The 16003-nt window shown below is 46.9% G+C and overlaps 1 protein-coding gene across 1 annotated transcript in view; it reads right to left on the bottom strand.

The window, feature by feature from the left end:
* LOC107124780 (oocyte zinc finger protein XlCOF6-like) overlaps window positions 1-14750 on the bottom strand; it is a 94817-nt gene extending 80067 nt beyond the window's left edge. The window contains exons 1-5 of the mRNA XM_015428289.1: window positions 14532-14750; window positions 12265-12339; window positions 8373-8426; window positions 8221-8274; window positions 107-983 (exon numbers count right to left, since the gene is read on the bottom strand). Coding sequence (XP_015283775.1) covers window positions 107-983; window positions 8221-8274; window positions 8373-8426; window positions 12265-12339; window positions 14532-14750 — 1279 coding nt within the window. The remainder of the gene's footprint in view (window positions 1-106; window positions 984-8220; window positions 8275-8372; window positions 8427-12264; window positions 12340-14531) is intronic.
* Between the last annotated feature and the right edge of the window lie 1253 nt (window positions 14751-16003).

The following is a 16003-nucleotide window of genomic DNA, read 5'->3' as shown; positions in this document are numbered from 1 at the left end:
TATTGAAGACCGCCATTGTGACTGAATCTCTTTCCACACTCTAAGCATTTAAAAGGTTTCTCCCCTGTGTGAGTTCTCTGATGTGTTTGAAGATTGCAACTCTGACTGAATTTCTTTCCGCACTCTGAGCATTCAAAAGGTTTCTCCCCTCTGTGGGTTCTCTGATGATATTGAAGACTGCTGCTCACACTGAATATCATTCCACACTCTGAGCATTCAAAAGGTTTCTCCCCTCTGTGGGTTCTCTGATGATATTGAAGACTGCTGCTCACACTGAATATCATTCCACACTCTGAGCATTCAAAAGGTTTCTCCCCTCTGTGGGTTCTCTGATGATATTGAAGACTGCTGCTCACACTGAATATCATTCCACACTCTGAGCATTCAAAAGGTTTCTCCCCTCTGTGGGTTCTCTGATGATATTGAAGACTGCTGCTCACACTGAATATCATTCCACACTCTGAGCATTCAAAAGGTTTCTCCCCTCTGTGGGTTCTCTGATGATATTGAAGACTGCTGCTCACACTGAATATCATTCCACACTCTGAGCATTCAAAAGGTTTCTCCCCTCTGTGGGTTCTCTGATGATATTGAAGACTGCTGCTCACACTGAATATCATTCCACACTCTGAGCATTCAAAAGGTTTCTCCCCTCTGTGGGTTCTCTGATGATATTGAAGACTGCTGCTCACACTGAATATCATTCCACACTCTGAGCATTCAAAAGGTTTCTCCCCTCTGTGGGTTCTCTGATGATATTGAAGACTGCTGCTCACACTGAATATCATTCCACACTCTGAGCATTCAAAAGGTTTCTCCCCTCTGTGGGTTCTCTGATGATATTGAAGACTGCTGCTCACACTGAATATCATTCCACACTCTGAGCATTCAAAAGGTTTCTCCCCTCTGTGGGTTCTCTGATGATATTGAAGACTGCTGCTCACACTGAATATCATTCCACACTCTGAGCATTCAAAAGGTTTCTCCCCTCTGTGGGTTCTCTGATGATATTGAAGACTGCTGCTCACACTGAATATCATTCCACACTCTGAGCATTCAAAAGGTTTCTCCCCTCTGTGGGTTCTCTGATGATATTGAAGACTGCTGCTCACACTGAATATCATTCCACACTCTGAGCATTCAAAAGGTTTCTCCCCTCTGTGGGTTCTCTGATGATATTGAAGACTGCTGCTCACACTGAATATCATTCCACACTCTGAGCATTCAAAAGGTTTCTCCCCTGTGTGGGTTCTTTGATGCCGTTGAAGATTGTCACTTGGACTGAATTTCTTCCCACACTCTGAGTTTTCAGAAGGTTTCTCTTCTCTTTGTATTTTTAGGTTCAGAAGAAATTGTGACCTATATTTGATGTACTTTCCGCACTGAACAATTTTACTTGTCCTCATTATTTTGTGCTTTAGAAACTGTACATTACGCTGTCTTCCATCTCTCTTCTCAACGAAACGGCCGCCTTTGTTTCTCACAGGTCTGCCTCGATTCCTGACGTTTCCTTTTAAATCTTCATCATTAACTTTATCTGGCAATTGCGGATGAAGTTCCTCACTCTTCTCATTCCTCTGATCGTTCTCTGCTGGAATAAAGGGAGAGTATTTGTTTATTAGTTTGGTTTGTTTACTGCCCTCCTGGCGAGCAAGCTCAGGCCGGTTCAAAGTCATGTAAAACACATAAAATCTATTAAATAGTATAAGATACAGTTCTAAAGCCATGTGGCGCCATCATACAATTCTGGACCCCAATTTACATCAGCTATGGGGGAAGAGGGGTGAAAGCAGAGCATGAATCAAATGGTCCTTAAGAATGATTAAAGTGTTAAGAAACAGTTGCCGTCCTCAACCGTCTGTTTCACAGAATATTTTTGCCCTGCAGGGCCTTCTAATTTTTAGCAAATCCCACAGTGCCCAGATTTAACCAGCAGAGAGTTCCATCAAGTTGGTGCAGAAATTGAGGGAGAGAGAGGGAGAGAGAGGGAGAGAGGGGGAGAGAGAGGGAGGGAGAGAAGGAGGGGGAGAGAGAGAGGGAGAGAGGGAGAGAGAGGGAGGGATGGAGAGAGGGCGGGAGGGAGAGAGAGGGAGGGAGAGAGGGAGATGTTCTAAACCAAAACTCAATTTATTCCTTTACACACTCTTTGTCAAAGAGAGCCTCCCTCCGAATCCTGCCCAACCCGGGCTGGAGATCATCTTCGCCAAGAGGGTGACCAGCTACAATTACAAAGGGGGGTTAAAGGTACCGTTTCGAATTTTTCTTATTCAAGCATGGCTGTAATGGGACCCAGTCTCAAAAACTGGCATATGGTAAGCCAGAATGGTCAGTCAAGGAGGATTAAGGGTGCTTGAATAAAAATAATTCGAAACGCGGCTTCAGGCATCCGGATTACGCGTCGGCTTTTGATGGCTCAGACAATTTGATGATTGGCACTCCAATTTGGACTTTGATATTGCTTCTATGCTGGAGAAGACTGTGACTGTTTCTATTATGATTTATTATTGCACTTTGGCCAATTGATTTATATCATACTTGTTGTTATGCTTGTTTGATTTACATTATAATTGCTGTTATGCTTATTTGATCATTATATACTTGCTTAATTGCTTGTGAGTTATTTTTTGCCAAGTGGTGTTCTTTTTTTTGGTTCTTGCATTGTACACTGGCTCCCCCCCCTTTTTTTGGCATTTCAATAGTCAACATAGAATATTTCAACACCACCCCAATACCTCAATAGTGCACTTATAAGTTTCTAAAGGATATCCTTGGTTGTGCTGTCAAGACCAATCACAGCAGGGTGGTTGATCAGAACAACCTCAAAGAAAACTAATTCAAAAATTAAGTACTCTTTTTTACTCACTGAAGCTAATGTAACTGTCAGTCAAGTCTGTGATGAGCATCTGATGTGCACAACAAAGTCATAGAATCACAGAATCATAGAGGTGGATATTGGATGCAGTAAATAAGAAGCCTGGAGACCGACTGGTGGTAAAGGCAGAAAGTTTATAGTGCAGTAATGGTAACTATATACAGAGAATATACAAACTGTTGCACAGCATAACATACCTCGGATGGAGAGAGCTATGTCTCCCAATGTGGCTTATCAAGCCTATACATTATATACATCACACAGCCAATGAACATCAGGGCCAACTAATTACCCACTCCTAACTACCACAAGGAGCAGCACCTGCTTGTTTAACACCTGGCTGCAACAGTGTTAGCCACTTAGCATGACAGCTAAGACTTAGGTACTTTAGATCACTCTGATCTACACATGCATGCAGTGACAGCTTGCTACCTCACTACATCTAGACATATAATCCAATAGTGGAAGGGGCCTCCAGTGTCATCTAGTCCAACCCCTTGCACAATGCAGGAAATTCACAAATACCTCCCCCTCCACACCCGCAGTGACCAGATGACAAAAAACCTCCAGGATTGCTTCCTGAACCCAAAGTAGCGATCAGCATTTCCCTGGGTGTGTAAAAAAGGGCCACAGGAAATAAGTACTGAAGCAATGCTTCCTGCCCTCCCTCTCATTATCTGCCTAAGTTCACAGAATCAGCATTGCTGTCAGATGGCCATCTAGCCTCTGACTGAGAACCTCCAAAGAAGGAGAGCTTACCACTTCCCGAGGAAGCCTGTTCCACTGAGGAACCATTCTAACTGTCGGGTGTCAGCGAGCTGCCATGGAGTTCTGTGTAGCTTTGCTATCCTCCTTGTACCACCACCACCCCTCGGCTCCCTCATTGTGCCCCTTGATGCTGTAGCTGTGCTCGTTAGGAAAATTCCTTTCCGTGTATGTTAGACTTGCTTTGAAACTTAGATACTGCTCAAGGTCATGTGCTGGAGGGTGGAAGGTGTTGTGAAGCTACTTTGATTAGGCTTGGGAATAGAACGATTGTTTATGTTAGGGGCCATTTTCTTTCCAGGGGTTTAGGCGCCTAGTTTACCTGCCTTCCCGCCAGCGGGAAAGTGACCCATTGGCCAAAGCCGAGTTTGATTTCCTTTATGATGTTGTACCCCAATAGTAGTCTCCATTCTTAACAATTTCTGTGTTCTGATTTTACCATCGCTTTAATAAATGCTACTTTGCTTCAAACGTGGATTTATTTGAATGCCTGGAGGATCTGACATCGGGAAGTTCTTCCTAATGTTTAGCTGAAAACTCTTTTGATTTCGTTTCAACCTGTTGGTTCTAGTCTGGCCTTCTGAGGTAACAGAAAACAACTCCATAGCATCCTCTAGATGTTGTTCAGTTGCACAGTCGAGTCCGACTCTTCGCGACCCCATGGACCAGATCACGCCAGGCCCTCCTGCCTTCCGCTGTCCTCTGAAGAAGTATGCTCAATTTCATTTTCCTTGCATCTATGACACTGTCTAACCATCTCATCCTTTGCCGTCCCTGTCTTCTTTGACCTTCAATCTTTCCCAGCATCAGGGTCTTCTCCAGTGAGTGCTCCCTTCTCATTGGGTGGCCAAAGTATTTGAGCTTCAGTTTCATTATCTATATGACAGCCCTTCAAGTACTTGAAGATGGTTATCATATCACCACTCAGTCATCTCCTCTCCAGGCTAAACGTACCCAGCTCCTTCAACCTTTCCTCATAGGACTTGGTCTCCAGACCCCTCACCATCTTCATTGCTTTCCTCTGGACATGTTCCAGCTTGTCTACATCCTTCTTAAATTGTGGTGCCCAAAACTGAACACAATACTCTAGGTGAGCAGAGGAAAGTGGTAGTAGCCCCTTTCATTCTATCTGTGGAGTCAGGAAAGTCAAGGGAAGCTGTGTTAAGCCAGGGTGGCTCACGAGCCGAGGAAGCTGGTTTCTGATACTCTTATCTACGTAGAATTCGATAAGTGACTTCTGACTGCTGCAAAGTATAAACATCCCCAGGAGGCAAGAGTCACGTGAGTCAAAGTGGTGTACAGTGAGGGCCCACAGTACTCAGCAGAGTCCTGAAGCTTCCTGGGAACAGGACCAAAGTTTCAACTACAGGAGCTTGCAGAGTTTCAGCCGAGGACTGAGGCTCAATCCAGCCCTGATTCTGCAACATTGAATACCTGGGGGGGCAGGTAAGGTCCAGAGGTCTAGATGGGACTGCAGTAGGAAAGGATTCACAGCCCTTTGGCCTCGTCCAGCTTGGCTGGCCTTAACCACCCCCTCACCTTCCCCCAGAATATCCAGGATTTCAGGATACGACAGCCTTTCGAGAGCCACAGCTGAGCTCTTGCCCAGAAGGAGCTTCTGATCTTCTAGCCCCAGAAGGTCTCCCTCCCGCCTTTACCCAGCAGGCATCATAATTGTACCAAAATCTGAGGCAGAAATGTCTCATGGGTATTCCTTGACTGTTCCCTTAAGATAACCGTGAAGGATCCCCACTCTCATCCAACTCACTTGGGAAGGAAATCCTCTCTGGAGAGCCTCCTGAAGAACTCTCCAGCCTTTTTTTTGAATGCAAAGCTGTTGTCCGTCTCCACCAGTGTTCTCTCTAAACTGAGTGAGTGTGAGCTGGCTCACAACTGTTTAGCCTCCAGCTCACAATTTTTTGTCTCAGCTCAGGAAGGATGGGGCTCCAGAGCAAACTAATTTATGCAGTAGCCAAATCGCTTGCTCACAACTTGAATGCCAGTAGCTCACAAGGTAGAATTTTTGCTCACAAAAATCCACAGCTTAGAGGGAGCATCTCCTCCATAGTCTCATAATTCTGCCTTGTTTCATTTTTGGGGGGGGGGGGGGGGGGGAGAGCACTCTTACATGAGAAAGGAAGAAACATGGTCAACATCAAAGCCCACAATCCCAAAAAGTAGAAGGGGGATGGATTATTTCCAGATCAGAGTCAGGCCAGGATACTTCCTCTGGCTTGGGTGATGGCCACAACACTGGCCTCAGTTGCCTCTGGGCAAACAGCCGGACAGGCCTCAAAATGGTGTATTGCTGTTCCATATTTGTTATGTGCCTCCTTACAATGGCAGCAATTCGCACCTTTGCTGCCTATGAAAGATCCTTACCCAGAAAGGCCACATTCCCGTAGTTCTCCAGCATGACTTCCTGGTAGAGAGCTCTTTGGTCCGGATCGAGCAGGGCCCACTCTGCATCGGTGAAATACACGGCCACCTCCTCGAAGGAAAACGGACCCTGAAAGAAAAAGCAGATTCCCACATCAGAGATCATGCCAGGCAGAGATTGCACCCTGGAAGGGAGTAGTCTGGGAGGGTACAGGATGTAATGCTTGGCATGGGTAAAGCTTTGACTAGTAGCTGCAACTATCCAGTTCAGGGCCCTCCTTCTCCATTTTAGATTTTCGTCCAGTAGCACCTTATTCCTCCACACACAATAAAATCCATTGAGGCCACAGTCACCCTGCAGAGAGGAAACCAAGAGGCAGGCCCTTTTTATTTATTTACTAGGAATAAGGCCCATTGTGGAAATAAATACAACAAGCTCTAGAAAGAGGCTCTGGGAGAGTGCCCCGGCCTTGGGCACTCAGCGTCAATTTGCTGTGACGACCTCAGCAGGGTATAATGACACAGAGTCCACCATTTTCTCCAGAGAAACTGATGTCTGCTACCTAAAGAGCCATTGTAATTTTGAGTGATCTTTAGCCCTCACCTGGAGATTGCAACAATGGTTTCCCAGGAGGAAATGTCTGGTTTGGAGGGTGGAGTCTATGGCATTGTACCTGAGGTCCAACCCCTCCTCAAACCCCACCCTCTTCCGGCTCCACCTATCAAATCTCCAGGAATTTCCCAACCGGGAGCTGGCAACTCTAGTCAGGACTGGCCCCAATGAGTTCCCCTCAAAGGCCTGGAAAGGGCTTCATTCCTTTGTATTTTTACTGACACAACCAGTTGCCTAGCAACAGCCACTGAGGGAAAAGTTAGTCCCACAGGTGCCAAGCAGGAGAAATGTCTTTGTCAGGAGAGACAGCCATTTGGCAGTTATTCTGACAGGGAACAGTGGCTGAGGTGGCAGTGGGCGGGGAAGAAGAGTGGACCCAGCCCCCAGCCAATGGCACACGATTACTCTTGAGTGGTGGCTGATGGGCCAACGGCTGATGGAGTGCACAGCACAGCCAATAGGAGAGTTGAAAATGCCCAACACGTTGGTTTTAAGACTCTATGTAAGCCGCCCTGAGCCGCTTCGGCGGGAGTGCAGGTTAGAAATTGAATAAATAAAATAAAATAAAGAGAATTATACACACACACGGGAGCAAAGCCCGTTGTGGATGAAGACAACGAGCCCTAGAAAGGTAGGTGGGTAGGGTGGGTAGGTAGAAGTGGGGGGGGGAGAGAGAAAGGAAGGAAGGAAGGAAGAGGGGGGGAGGCAGGGGGGCCTGCAAAAGCTTCTCCTGTCCATCCGGCTTGCCAGGAGGGTGGGAGAAGCGTCGCGGGGGAGCCCTAAGAAAGCTTCCCCCGACTGTCTGGCATCCTGGGTGGGTGGGCGAAGTGGGCGGGGGCCTGCAAAAGCTTCTCCCAGATGGGGGGGGAAGGAAGCGGCAACTGTGGGCCTCACCGGGGGGAAGGAAGCCACGGGGACAATTCGGGGGGGAGGGGAAAAGGAAGCGGAGACTCTGGGCCTGGTGAGGCCCAGAGAAGCTGGGGGACAGTTTGGGAGTGGGGGAAGAGGGGACCGATGACTGTGGGGCTGGCAGGGCCCCAAGAAGGTGCAGGACTGGTGGGAGGAAACGGTGACTCTGCGGGGGAGAAGCCCAAGGGAGACATTTAAATGTTTCCCCGCGTCCTCTGGAGTGCTCCCCGGCTCGCCTGCCTCAACCTTGAGGGCCTGTCCCTCCACTTACCCTGCAGTCGGTCCTGTCCTGTGACCAGAGCAGAGTGAGCCAAGGAGGCTGGCCGGGGCTGACGGGGGCGGGACGCCGCAAAGCAGCCAGTCAACCCAGCCAGCATCTTCTGACTGGCAGTTCTTGCAGCCAAGCACTGTTGGTGCGCATTGAACGTTGGACACGAAAATGGCTTTATATATAAGGCCCAGAGAAGCTGGGGGACAGTTACCCTGAGGCACTCAAGGCAGCTTACCATAAAGCGCTTGACCTTGGGACCAGAGACCACCCCCAGGAAGTGAAAAGGTGCCCCCCCCCCTCGTGACACTCTCTGCCCTTGATGTATTTGTCTGGGAATCCCCCCCCCCAGCCCTCGCAAAGCAGAGAGCGGAAGGGGACTTGGGGCTCTCCAGTCAGGGGATGCTGCCTCACCTTGACACCAGGTTCTCCAGGCACACCCCGGGCCCCATCAGCTCCAGCTCGACCCTGGGGATTACACAGTGAGAAGACATGAGAGGACGACCATCCCCTCGACCTCAGGCCTGCCCTCCACACGCAGCCCTCAGTCCCACCAACAAACGTACCTGGTTGTCTGGTTTCCCTGGGGGGCCAGTCAGCCTTGTGGGCCCCTGTGGGCCCTAGAGAGAGAGGGAGACAGAGAACAGAGACTTATTATGGGGCTTCCGCCCAGGTTCCCCACCACTGAAGTGGCGGCACAGGAAAAGAAGGGGGTCGCAGGGTGAGGATTCTTGTGGAGAGCAGCGTAGGGCAGAGCACAGGACGGAAGGCCTCGCAGCTTTCTTTTTTTTCCGTTTAAAGTTTTTATTGTTTTAAACAAAGGGTATTACACAACTACTTTCCATCAGTTTGCGTTACACTACACATCAGAGTCGTTTCACTTTAGTTATTTACATTACCGGTCATTGACATTCCTTTTCTGTTACAAAGCCATAATATAACTTTTCAGTTACAGTTCTATCTGGTCTTCTATCCATTTATATATTCTATCCCATCTCTTTTTATGTACCATCTCATTTTTATTTTGTATCCTTAGACTTAAATCATCCATTCTGGCTACTTCCAATATTTTATTTAACAATTCTTCCCTTGTAGGTATAGAATCTACTTTCCATTGTCGGGCTATTAATAATCTAGCTGCAGTTATAACATAACTGATAATATACGCATCCTGCTTATCATATCCTTTCGGGATCATATTCAGCAAATATATTTACGGTTTCAAGTTCACATTTTTGCCTAGACTTTCTTGGAGCACCTCCCTTACTATTTTCCAGAATTTTTGTATCTTACTACATTCCCACCACATGTGGTAAAAGGTTCCTTTACGAACTTTGCATTTCCAACACTTATTTGAGTACCCCTTGTAGCATTTGGCCAGTTTATCGGGAGCCCAATGCCATCTATGAAACATCTTATAAACATTTTCTTTATATGCTACCGCTTTCATGTATTTAACTGATTTCCACATGTTAGACCATTGCTCTTCATCAATTTCTCCTATATCTTTTATCCAGGTGTTTTTTTATTTAATAGGGTTTGGTAGCTTTCTCTTAAGTTCATGGTTATTATTGATGGTTGGATAAAGGCTTCCAGTGGGGCAACCCATCTTGGGGTTTTCCTATACCAAGTTCCTTTAATTTTGTCCCAAATCTTATTAAGAGACCCTCTTACTAAATGTCTACCAAAATTTGAGTGTATCTTGTCTTTCCCATACCATACATAAGCGTGCCAACCCATACTAAGATCGTGCCCCTCTAGCGCTAGGAGTCTTGTGTTTTCAAGACTTACCCATTCCTTTATCCATACTAAGGCAGCCGCTTGATAGTATATGTACCAGTTGGGAACACTCAATCCACCTCTTTCTTTCCTATCTTCGAGTACTTTCCATTTTATTCTGGATTTTTTATGTTGCCATATAAATTTTCTAGTGATTTTATTCAGATCTTCAAAAAAGTTTTGTTTTTTTAACACAGGTATATTTTGTGCCAAGTGTAGAAATCTAGGCAATACATTCATCTTGATCACCGCAATTCTACCCATAAGGGATAGTTGGATGCCATTCCATTTCTGTAAATCTGATCTGATCTTTTGCAGTAATTTCATGTAGTTCCCTTCAATCAAAGAGTTACATTTATTCCTAGGTATTTTACTTTTTTAACTATATCCATCTTGGCTAGCTCTTTGATTTTTTCTATCGTGTTTGGGAAACAATTCTTTACTATGATGTTAGATTTTTTATAATTAATTTTTAATCCTGCAACCTGACCATAATTTTGTACAGTCTTCATGAGTTCCTTTACAGAATCTTGGGGATTCCCTACTATAAACACCAGGTCATCAGCGAATGCCTGTAATTTAAATTCCTCCCCTTTCACCTTTAAGCCTTCTATTAGTTTATTTTTTCTTATATCTTCATTTAATGATTCTATTGCAAAAACAAAAAGTAAGGGAGACAATGGGCAACCTTGCCTGGTTCCTTTCTGGATCTCTATCGTTTCCGTCAAGTCTCCGTTTATTATTACTTTTGCGTATTGCTTTTTGTATATACCTTGAATTGTGTTGTAGAATTCTTGGCCGGGTTCTGTAATGTCTAGTTTTTTTAATAGAAAGTCCCACAACAGGTTGTCAAACGCCTTTTCCGCATCTAGGAACATTAACATTAGTTCTTTCTCTGGATGTTCTTCGTAGTATTCTAGTACATCCATAATGATTCTTATATTGTTTCTCATTTGCCTTTTGGGTAGGAATCCGGTTTGATCTTGGTGGATCATCATTTTAAAAGACGTGGGAAAAAACTGTATGATTGGTACAATATAAATGCATAGCTTAAAGTAATGAAATTTTCGGTATTATTAATCTTTTTTAGTTAAATAGAAACTACGGTAAAAAGATAAGAGTATACAGAAACTTAAGCAAACTTATAGAGATTCCTTAAATATGGTAATAGAGTTATAAGATAATATACTGATATCTTGGTATGTTTTATGTGTGTAAGTGGATGTATGTTATGTAGTATGTTTGTTTGTTGGTGTATAATATGAAAAATAAAAAGTGTACCTTATGGGTACTTAAAAAAACAACAACCTGGATCGGGCACTTCTGGTCTTGCTGGTGATGCACAAACCCGGGGGTGGGGGGAGGCGTTTCCCACAATGCCCTCCTCGCTCCCTTTCTCCTCAGGAGCTGGGTTTTTCTTTTGCCTTCACCGGCAAATTGTTGTTTCCTTGGAGAAAGCCGTGGAATGGAAGGAACCTGGCTTTCCCCTCACAATAAAGGAGAGTCACGTGCAGCAGAGTTCCTTTTCCTCCTCTAGGTTTAGGGATGAGAGGGATGCAGTTTGTCCCTGCAGCAGAGATTCAGCACAGGGATCCTAAGGCTGTAGCCCATCCTGTGCCCTCAGGAACGTCTCGAAGGCCCAGCAGTGAGGAGAGCAGCTTGAGGAACGCTCAGCTCCTTCTGCACTCCAAGGCAGCCGCACTGAAAAGGCCAAGAGGCAGGGGGAGGGGAAATCAGGCTGCCTGGATCGGGAGACATCTAGGCATACTCCACGCCTCAGACATATTTGGCCGTCCAGAGGCAATTCTCTGGGGGCCACACCCGGCACATTCCGTACAGCTGGACGGGTGTGCAGAAGGAGCGGCAGTTAGTTAGGCAGCTGTTCAGGGCTGTTATTTCTAAGGGGGCTGAAAGATGTCCGACAGAGTTCACACACATAGAGCTGGAAGGGATCTCAAGGATCATCTAGTCCAACCCCCTGCACAACGCAGGAAATTCACAAACACTCCCCTCCAGGGGTCATTCCGTAGAAAAAGAGGTGCAGGAGCTCATTAACATAACATTAGCATAACTTATTTGCATATGCCACACCCCCTGACCGGAAGTGTGTCAGAAGGCAACACCCACCACTCAGGCTCCACTGGACGGTTTTGGATTGCTAGCTATTGGGGGGTGGGAAAGTGCAGATCTGCCCTCACAGAGGAGGGAGAGCTTGTACCTGAAGGTGGGCTGAGGGGGGACTCTGCAACTTACCTGGCTGCTTCTTGCTCCTCATGGCCCAACTGAGGGCTGCTGGGAGCAGGGGGCGGGGCTCGTTGCATGTGCCTGCCCCCTGGGCTCCTTACTCCTGGAGCTCCGCTCCTGTGAGCTCCTGCAGGAAATGACCCCTGCTCCCCCCCACCACAAACCCAGTGATCCCTTCTCCACGCCCAGAAGAGGGGAAGGGTGTTCCTCATCTAGACGCAGGGCACTTCCCGGGCATAAGAGAGATGTGGAAAGGGCAGCAGCAATGGGACAGCACAGAGAGAGATCTGGAAAGCCCCACTTCAGTTGGGACACTCAGTGGTGAGCCTCTGTGTCAGGAATCAAAGCCGCTGACTCGGTGGGGGAAGCAGAATGAGTGTGGGGGACTCCACACAAACCCCAGCTTCCCCTCCTCCCCTCCCCTGCCTGACTCACCTGCAGGAGGGCTTGGGTTTGCTGGGCGGACACCCCCTCTGGCCCCTCGTCCTCTTCGCCGCTCTCAAAGCAGAACTGGGGGGAGAAGGAGGAAGCATCACCAGACCCCCTGGAGACAAACCCCTTTCAGGCCACATTCCCACCACCCCATTCCATGTGCGTGCCACCCCCCTGCCCGGGGGGTCTTTGCAGTGAGGCCCACACAGGCAGAGGGGCTATGGATGCCAACCCCCCAGTGGCACCTGGAGATCTTCCACCACTACAATTGACCTCCAGATGACCAAGATCTCAATGTGGGCTTTGCAAGGTGGACACTGGCCGGGAGACATCCAGAGCCATGTGCCCCATAGCGAGATAAACTCCTGCCATTCACCCTCCACGGCTGCCGTCCCCCCTCAGTCAGGCCCTGCTGTAGCTCAAGTCTGTCCCCTCAGACTGGGGAGGCATCTCCAGGGACTTTTAACCAGAGCTGCTGCGTTGGGCTGAGCCCAGGATCTCCCATGGGCGAAACTTCCTGACACCGGTAGGTGAGGCTGTCACGCTGAAGAGCAACTGCTGAGATCCTCTTCGGAAGCCCTGGCCTTACTGTCCCACCTGCAGAGGTGAGGGAGGTCAGGACCAGAGACATACATATGGCCTCCTCAGTGGTGGCTCCTTGCCTTTGGAACACCCTCCCCCAGGAGGCTCACATGGCCCCTACCTTCCTCACCTTCCGGCACAGGCCTTCCTGAAGTATTTCAGCTGAGGTTTTTTTTTTCCTCTCTTAGCAGTTTTAATGATCTGCTTCTGGCCTCCGGACTTCCTTACATCTTCATGTGGTCTAAACACATGTGGGGTGGAATTCCCAGGCAACTGCAAGCTCAATTCAGACTGGGACCATGGCGCGTGAGGAGAAAGGGAATCAGCCCCTCCTCCCAGTGCCATTTTTCTGACCCAAAGAAGCTCCGCGGAGCCGCTATTTGCCCCGCTGGGGAAATCTGCATGGACAGAGGAGGGCTGCACTGAAGTTCACCCAGTGGCACAAACAGCAATTCCACCAGGGCTTCTTCAGGTCAAAAAAATGGCACATGACTAATGCTGTTGCTTATAAAGAAAATATGTACAAGATGTTTTATAGATGGTATGTCACTCCAGATAGGTTAGCAATTGTTCAGATAAATGCTGGAAGTGTAAAAATAAGATAGGCACATTTTATCATATGTGATGGTTATGTGATGTTTCAAAAAAATTTTGGAAATGGGTGCACTGTATAATGGAAAAAATAGTAAGATGTAACATTCTCTTTACTCCAGAATTGTTATTGTTAAATATTTTTCCGAAAGAATTTGAGGAAGCTGACAGATATCTGATTGTATGCATGTCAACGACGGCAAGGATATTGTATGCCAAATACTGGAAGACTCAAGAAACACCAACTAAACAGGAATATATTAATAAACTTTTAGAAGCGGCAGAAATAGATCAACTAACCATGGAAATGCGAGGCACGAAGAAATGGACATTTCAGAAAACCTGGAAGAGACTATATGATTGGTATAATGTGAATGGAAGTTAAAGATTAAGCTGATATGGCAGAAATAATATTTGAGGATGTAGTAATATATAATAACGGAATTAGAGAATACTAACAAATATTACAGAATAATGAAGCGATGGATTAGGTGTAGTAACAAACTGTAATAAGTCTCTTGGTTTATATGTTGTTTGTTGTAGTTGTTTATGTCTGTGTTTAGGAATATAAGAAAACAATAAAAGTGTACCTTTGGGTACTTTAAAAAACAAAAAAAAAAGAAAAGAAAAGAAAAGAAAATGGCACGTGTATGGCCGGGGGGAGGGGAGGCCAAATCCCCATCTCCTCTTGTGCCAGTCACCACCTGAATTGGGCCCAGGCATGCCTGGGAATTGAGTTCCCAGAACACAGCTCCACCCCAAAATACTTCTGGAAGGGAGGGCTCTAAGCCAGGAGGCAGCCTCAGGGGAAGGCCTTGGCCTGTGTGCCCCATTGTTGGCCCTCCAGAGGAATTAGTTGGTTTTCTATGTTCTCTTCTGATGTTATCATCGGGAACCTCCACGTTCAGAGGCAGTCAACGTCTGACTCCCAGAGCCAGGAGGAAACATCAGGGGAAGGCCTGGGCCTCTATGCCCTGTTGTTGGCCCTCCAGAGGACCTTGTTGGCCGCTGTGTGAGACTGGAGGCTGGACTTGACGGACCCTCACTGGTCTGATCCAGCAGGGCTCCTCTTTCCCATTCTCACGGCACTGGCTTACCTTCTCTGCCAGGCGGGCTCCTTGGTGCAGGGGCAGGGGGGCATTCCGACCGGAGCTTTCACCACCATCCGAAACACTTCCATGGGGCTTCTCTCCTGCGTGGCTCTTCTGGTGTATGAGGAGGTCAGGATGACAAGGATACGTTCTCCCACACTGATATCTTTGCTCTGCTACATGATTCCTCTCGTGCACAATCAAGGCCGAAGTCCCTTGAAACATTTGCCCGCAATAACAACAAATGTATGTTTCTTCTGCCATTTGCGGGCTCTCGGCTTAAGTCAGGCCTCTGACAGAAGTTGTTCTCACAGTTTTGGTCCCTCTTGTGTTCTTTCACGCCTCAAGAATCTCTCACCCGACTCTAAACGTCCAGCATTTGCCTCCAGAACCAAGGCTAGTTCGGGGTTTTCCCTCCACAAGAACATTCAAATGACTTTGGGTCCCCAGATGAATTTTAGGGCCCCCCCAAAACAAATCCCTTCAGATCCTCCCTGTGGTTCATCACCAATGGACACTCACTCAGCTCCCTTCTGCAAACAATCCTCTTCCTAGTCCAGCACTCGGATGTCAGACCCTGGAAGAAAATTAGGACATCATGAGCAACACCCCCCACAGCAGTGATGACCCCTCATCTCTCCCAATTCAGGACTGAGCCAGGGGGCGCTGCAGAGGCTGAGAGTGTCGGACCTGGACCAGGGAGGACAGAAGCGCAGCTCTATGCAAGGATATTCCCAAAGATTTCTATTTAGACCAGAATATCGCCGCGCAGGATGGCACTGTCAGGTGGAATTGTTTAGTTTATTATTGCGGTCTTGAGACCAACGTACAGAGTAAGCATAAAACAGTCATAATATACAAAATACAAAAAATAGAAATCTGAATTTAAGAACTTTTAAAATGCCATTCCTGCAATCTAAGAATTAACGCACAGAACTCAGCAACTGAACGTGTAGTTTCTGTATTCTTATCTGATAGGAGACAGTGAAGCCTTGCTTTGTTTGTATTAATGTGAGCAGGTCCTATCAACTAATGGGGTAATAATGTTAAAGTGTGAGGCAGAATTCAGATGTCACAATAAACTAGGACTCGTTTAAGCCACAGTTGATGCAATCCCAATTTGCTCATAAACCCAAATTTGTCTCCTTAAGAACATAAGAGATGCCAATGTTGGATCAGGCCAAAGGCCCATCCAGTCCAACACTCTGTATCACACAGTGGCCAGAAATACCAGTGCCATCTGGAGGTCCACCAGTGGGGCCAGGACATTAATGCCACTTCTCCAGTCTACCCCCTGGATACCACCTCTATAGCTGGTGTGGCTTGAAAAATGGGAACCAGAGAATTCAGATGTCACCTCAGGCCACAATTAGAAACCCTGAAAAATGTAGCTCCCTTGGGAACTAGCTCATGGGTAAGAGAATGAGAGAAATATCCCATAGAAGTAAAACTTACTAAGCAAAGAATCCATGTTTTAT

The sequence above is a fragment of the Gekko japonicus genome, unplaced genomic scaffold (genome assembly GCF_001447785.1).
Source record: "Gekko japonicus isolate JY-2015 unplaced genomic scaffold, Gekko_japonicus_V1.1 scaffold2678, whole genome shotgun sequence".
Classification (NCBI taxonomy): Eukaryota; Metazoa; Chordata; class Lepidosauria; order Squamata; family Gekkonidae; genus Gekko; species Gekko japonicus.
This window is presented reverse-complemented; position numbering and strand designations above follow the sequence as displayed.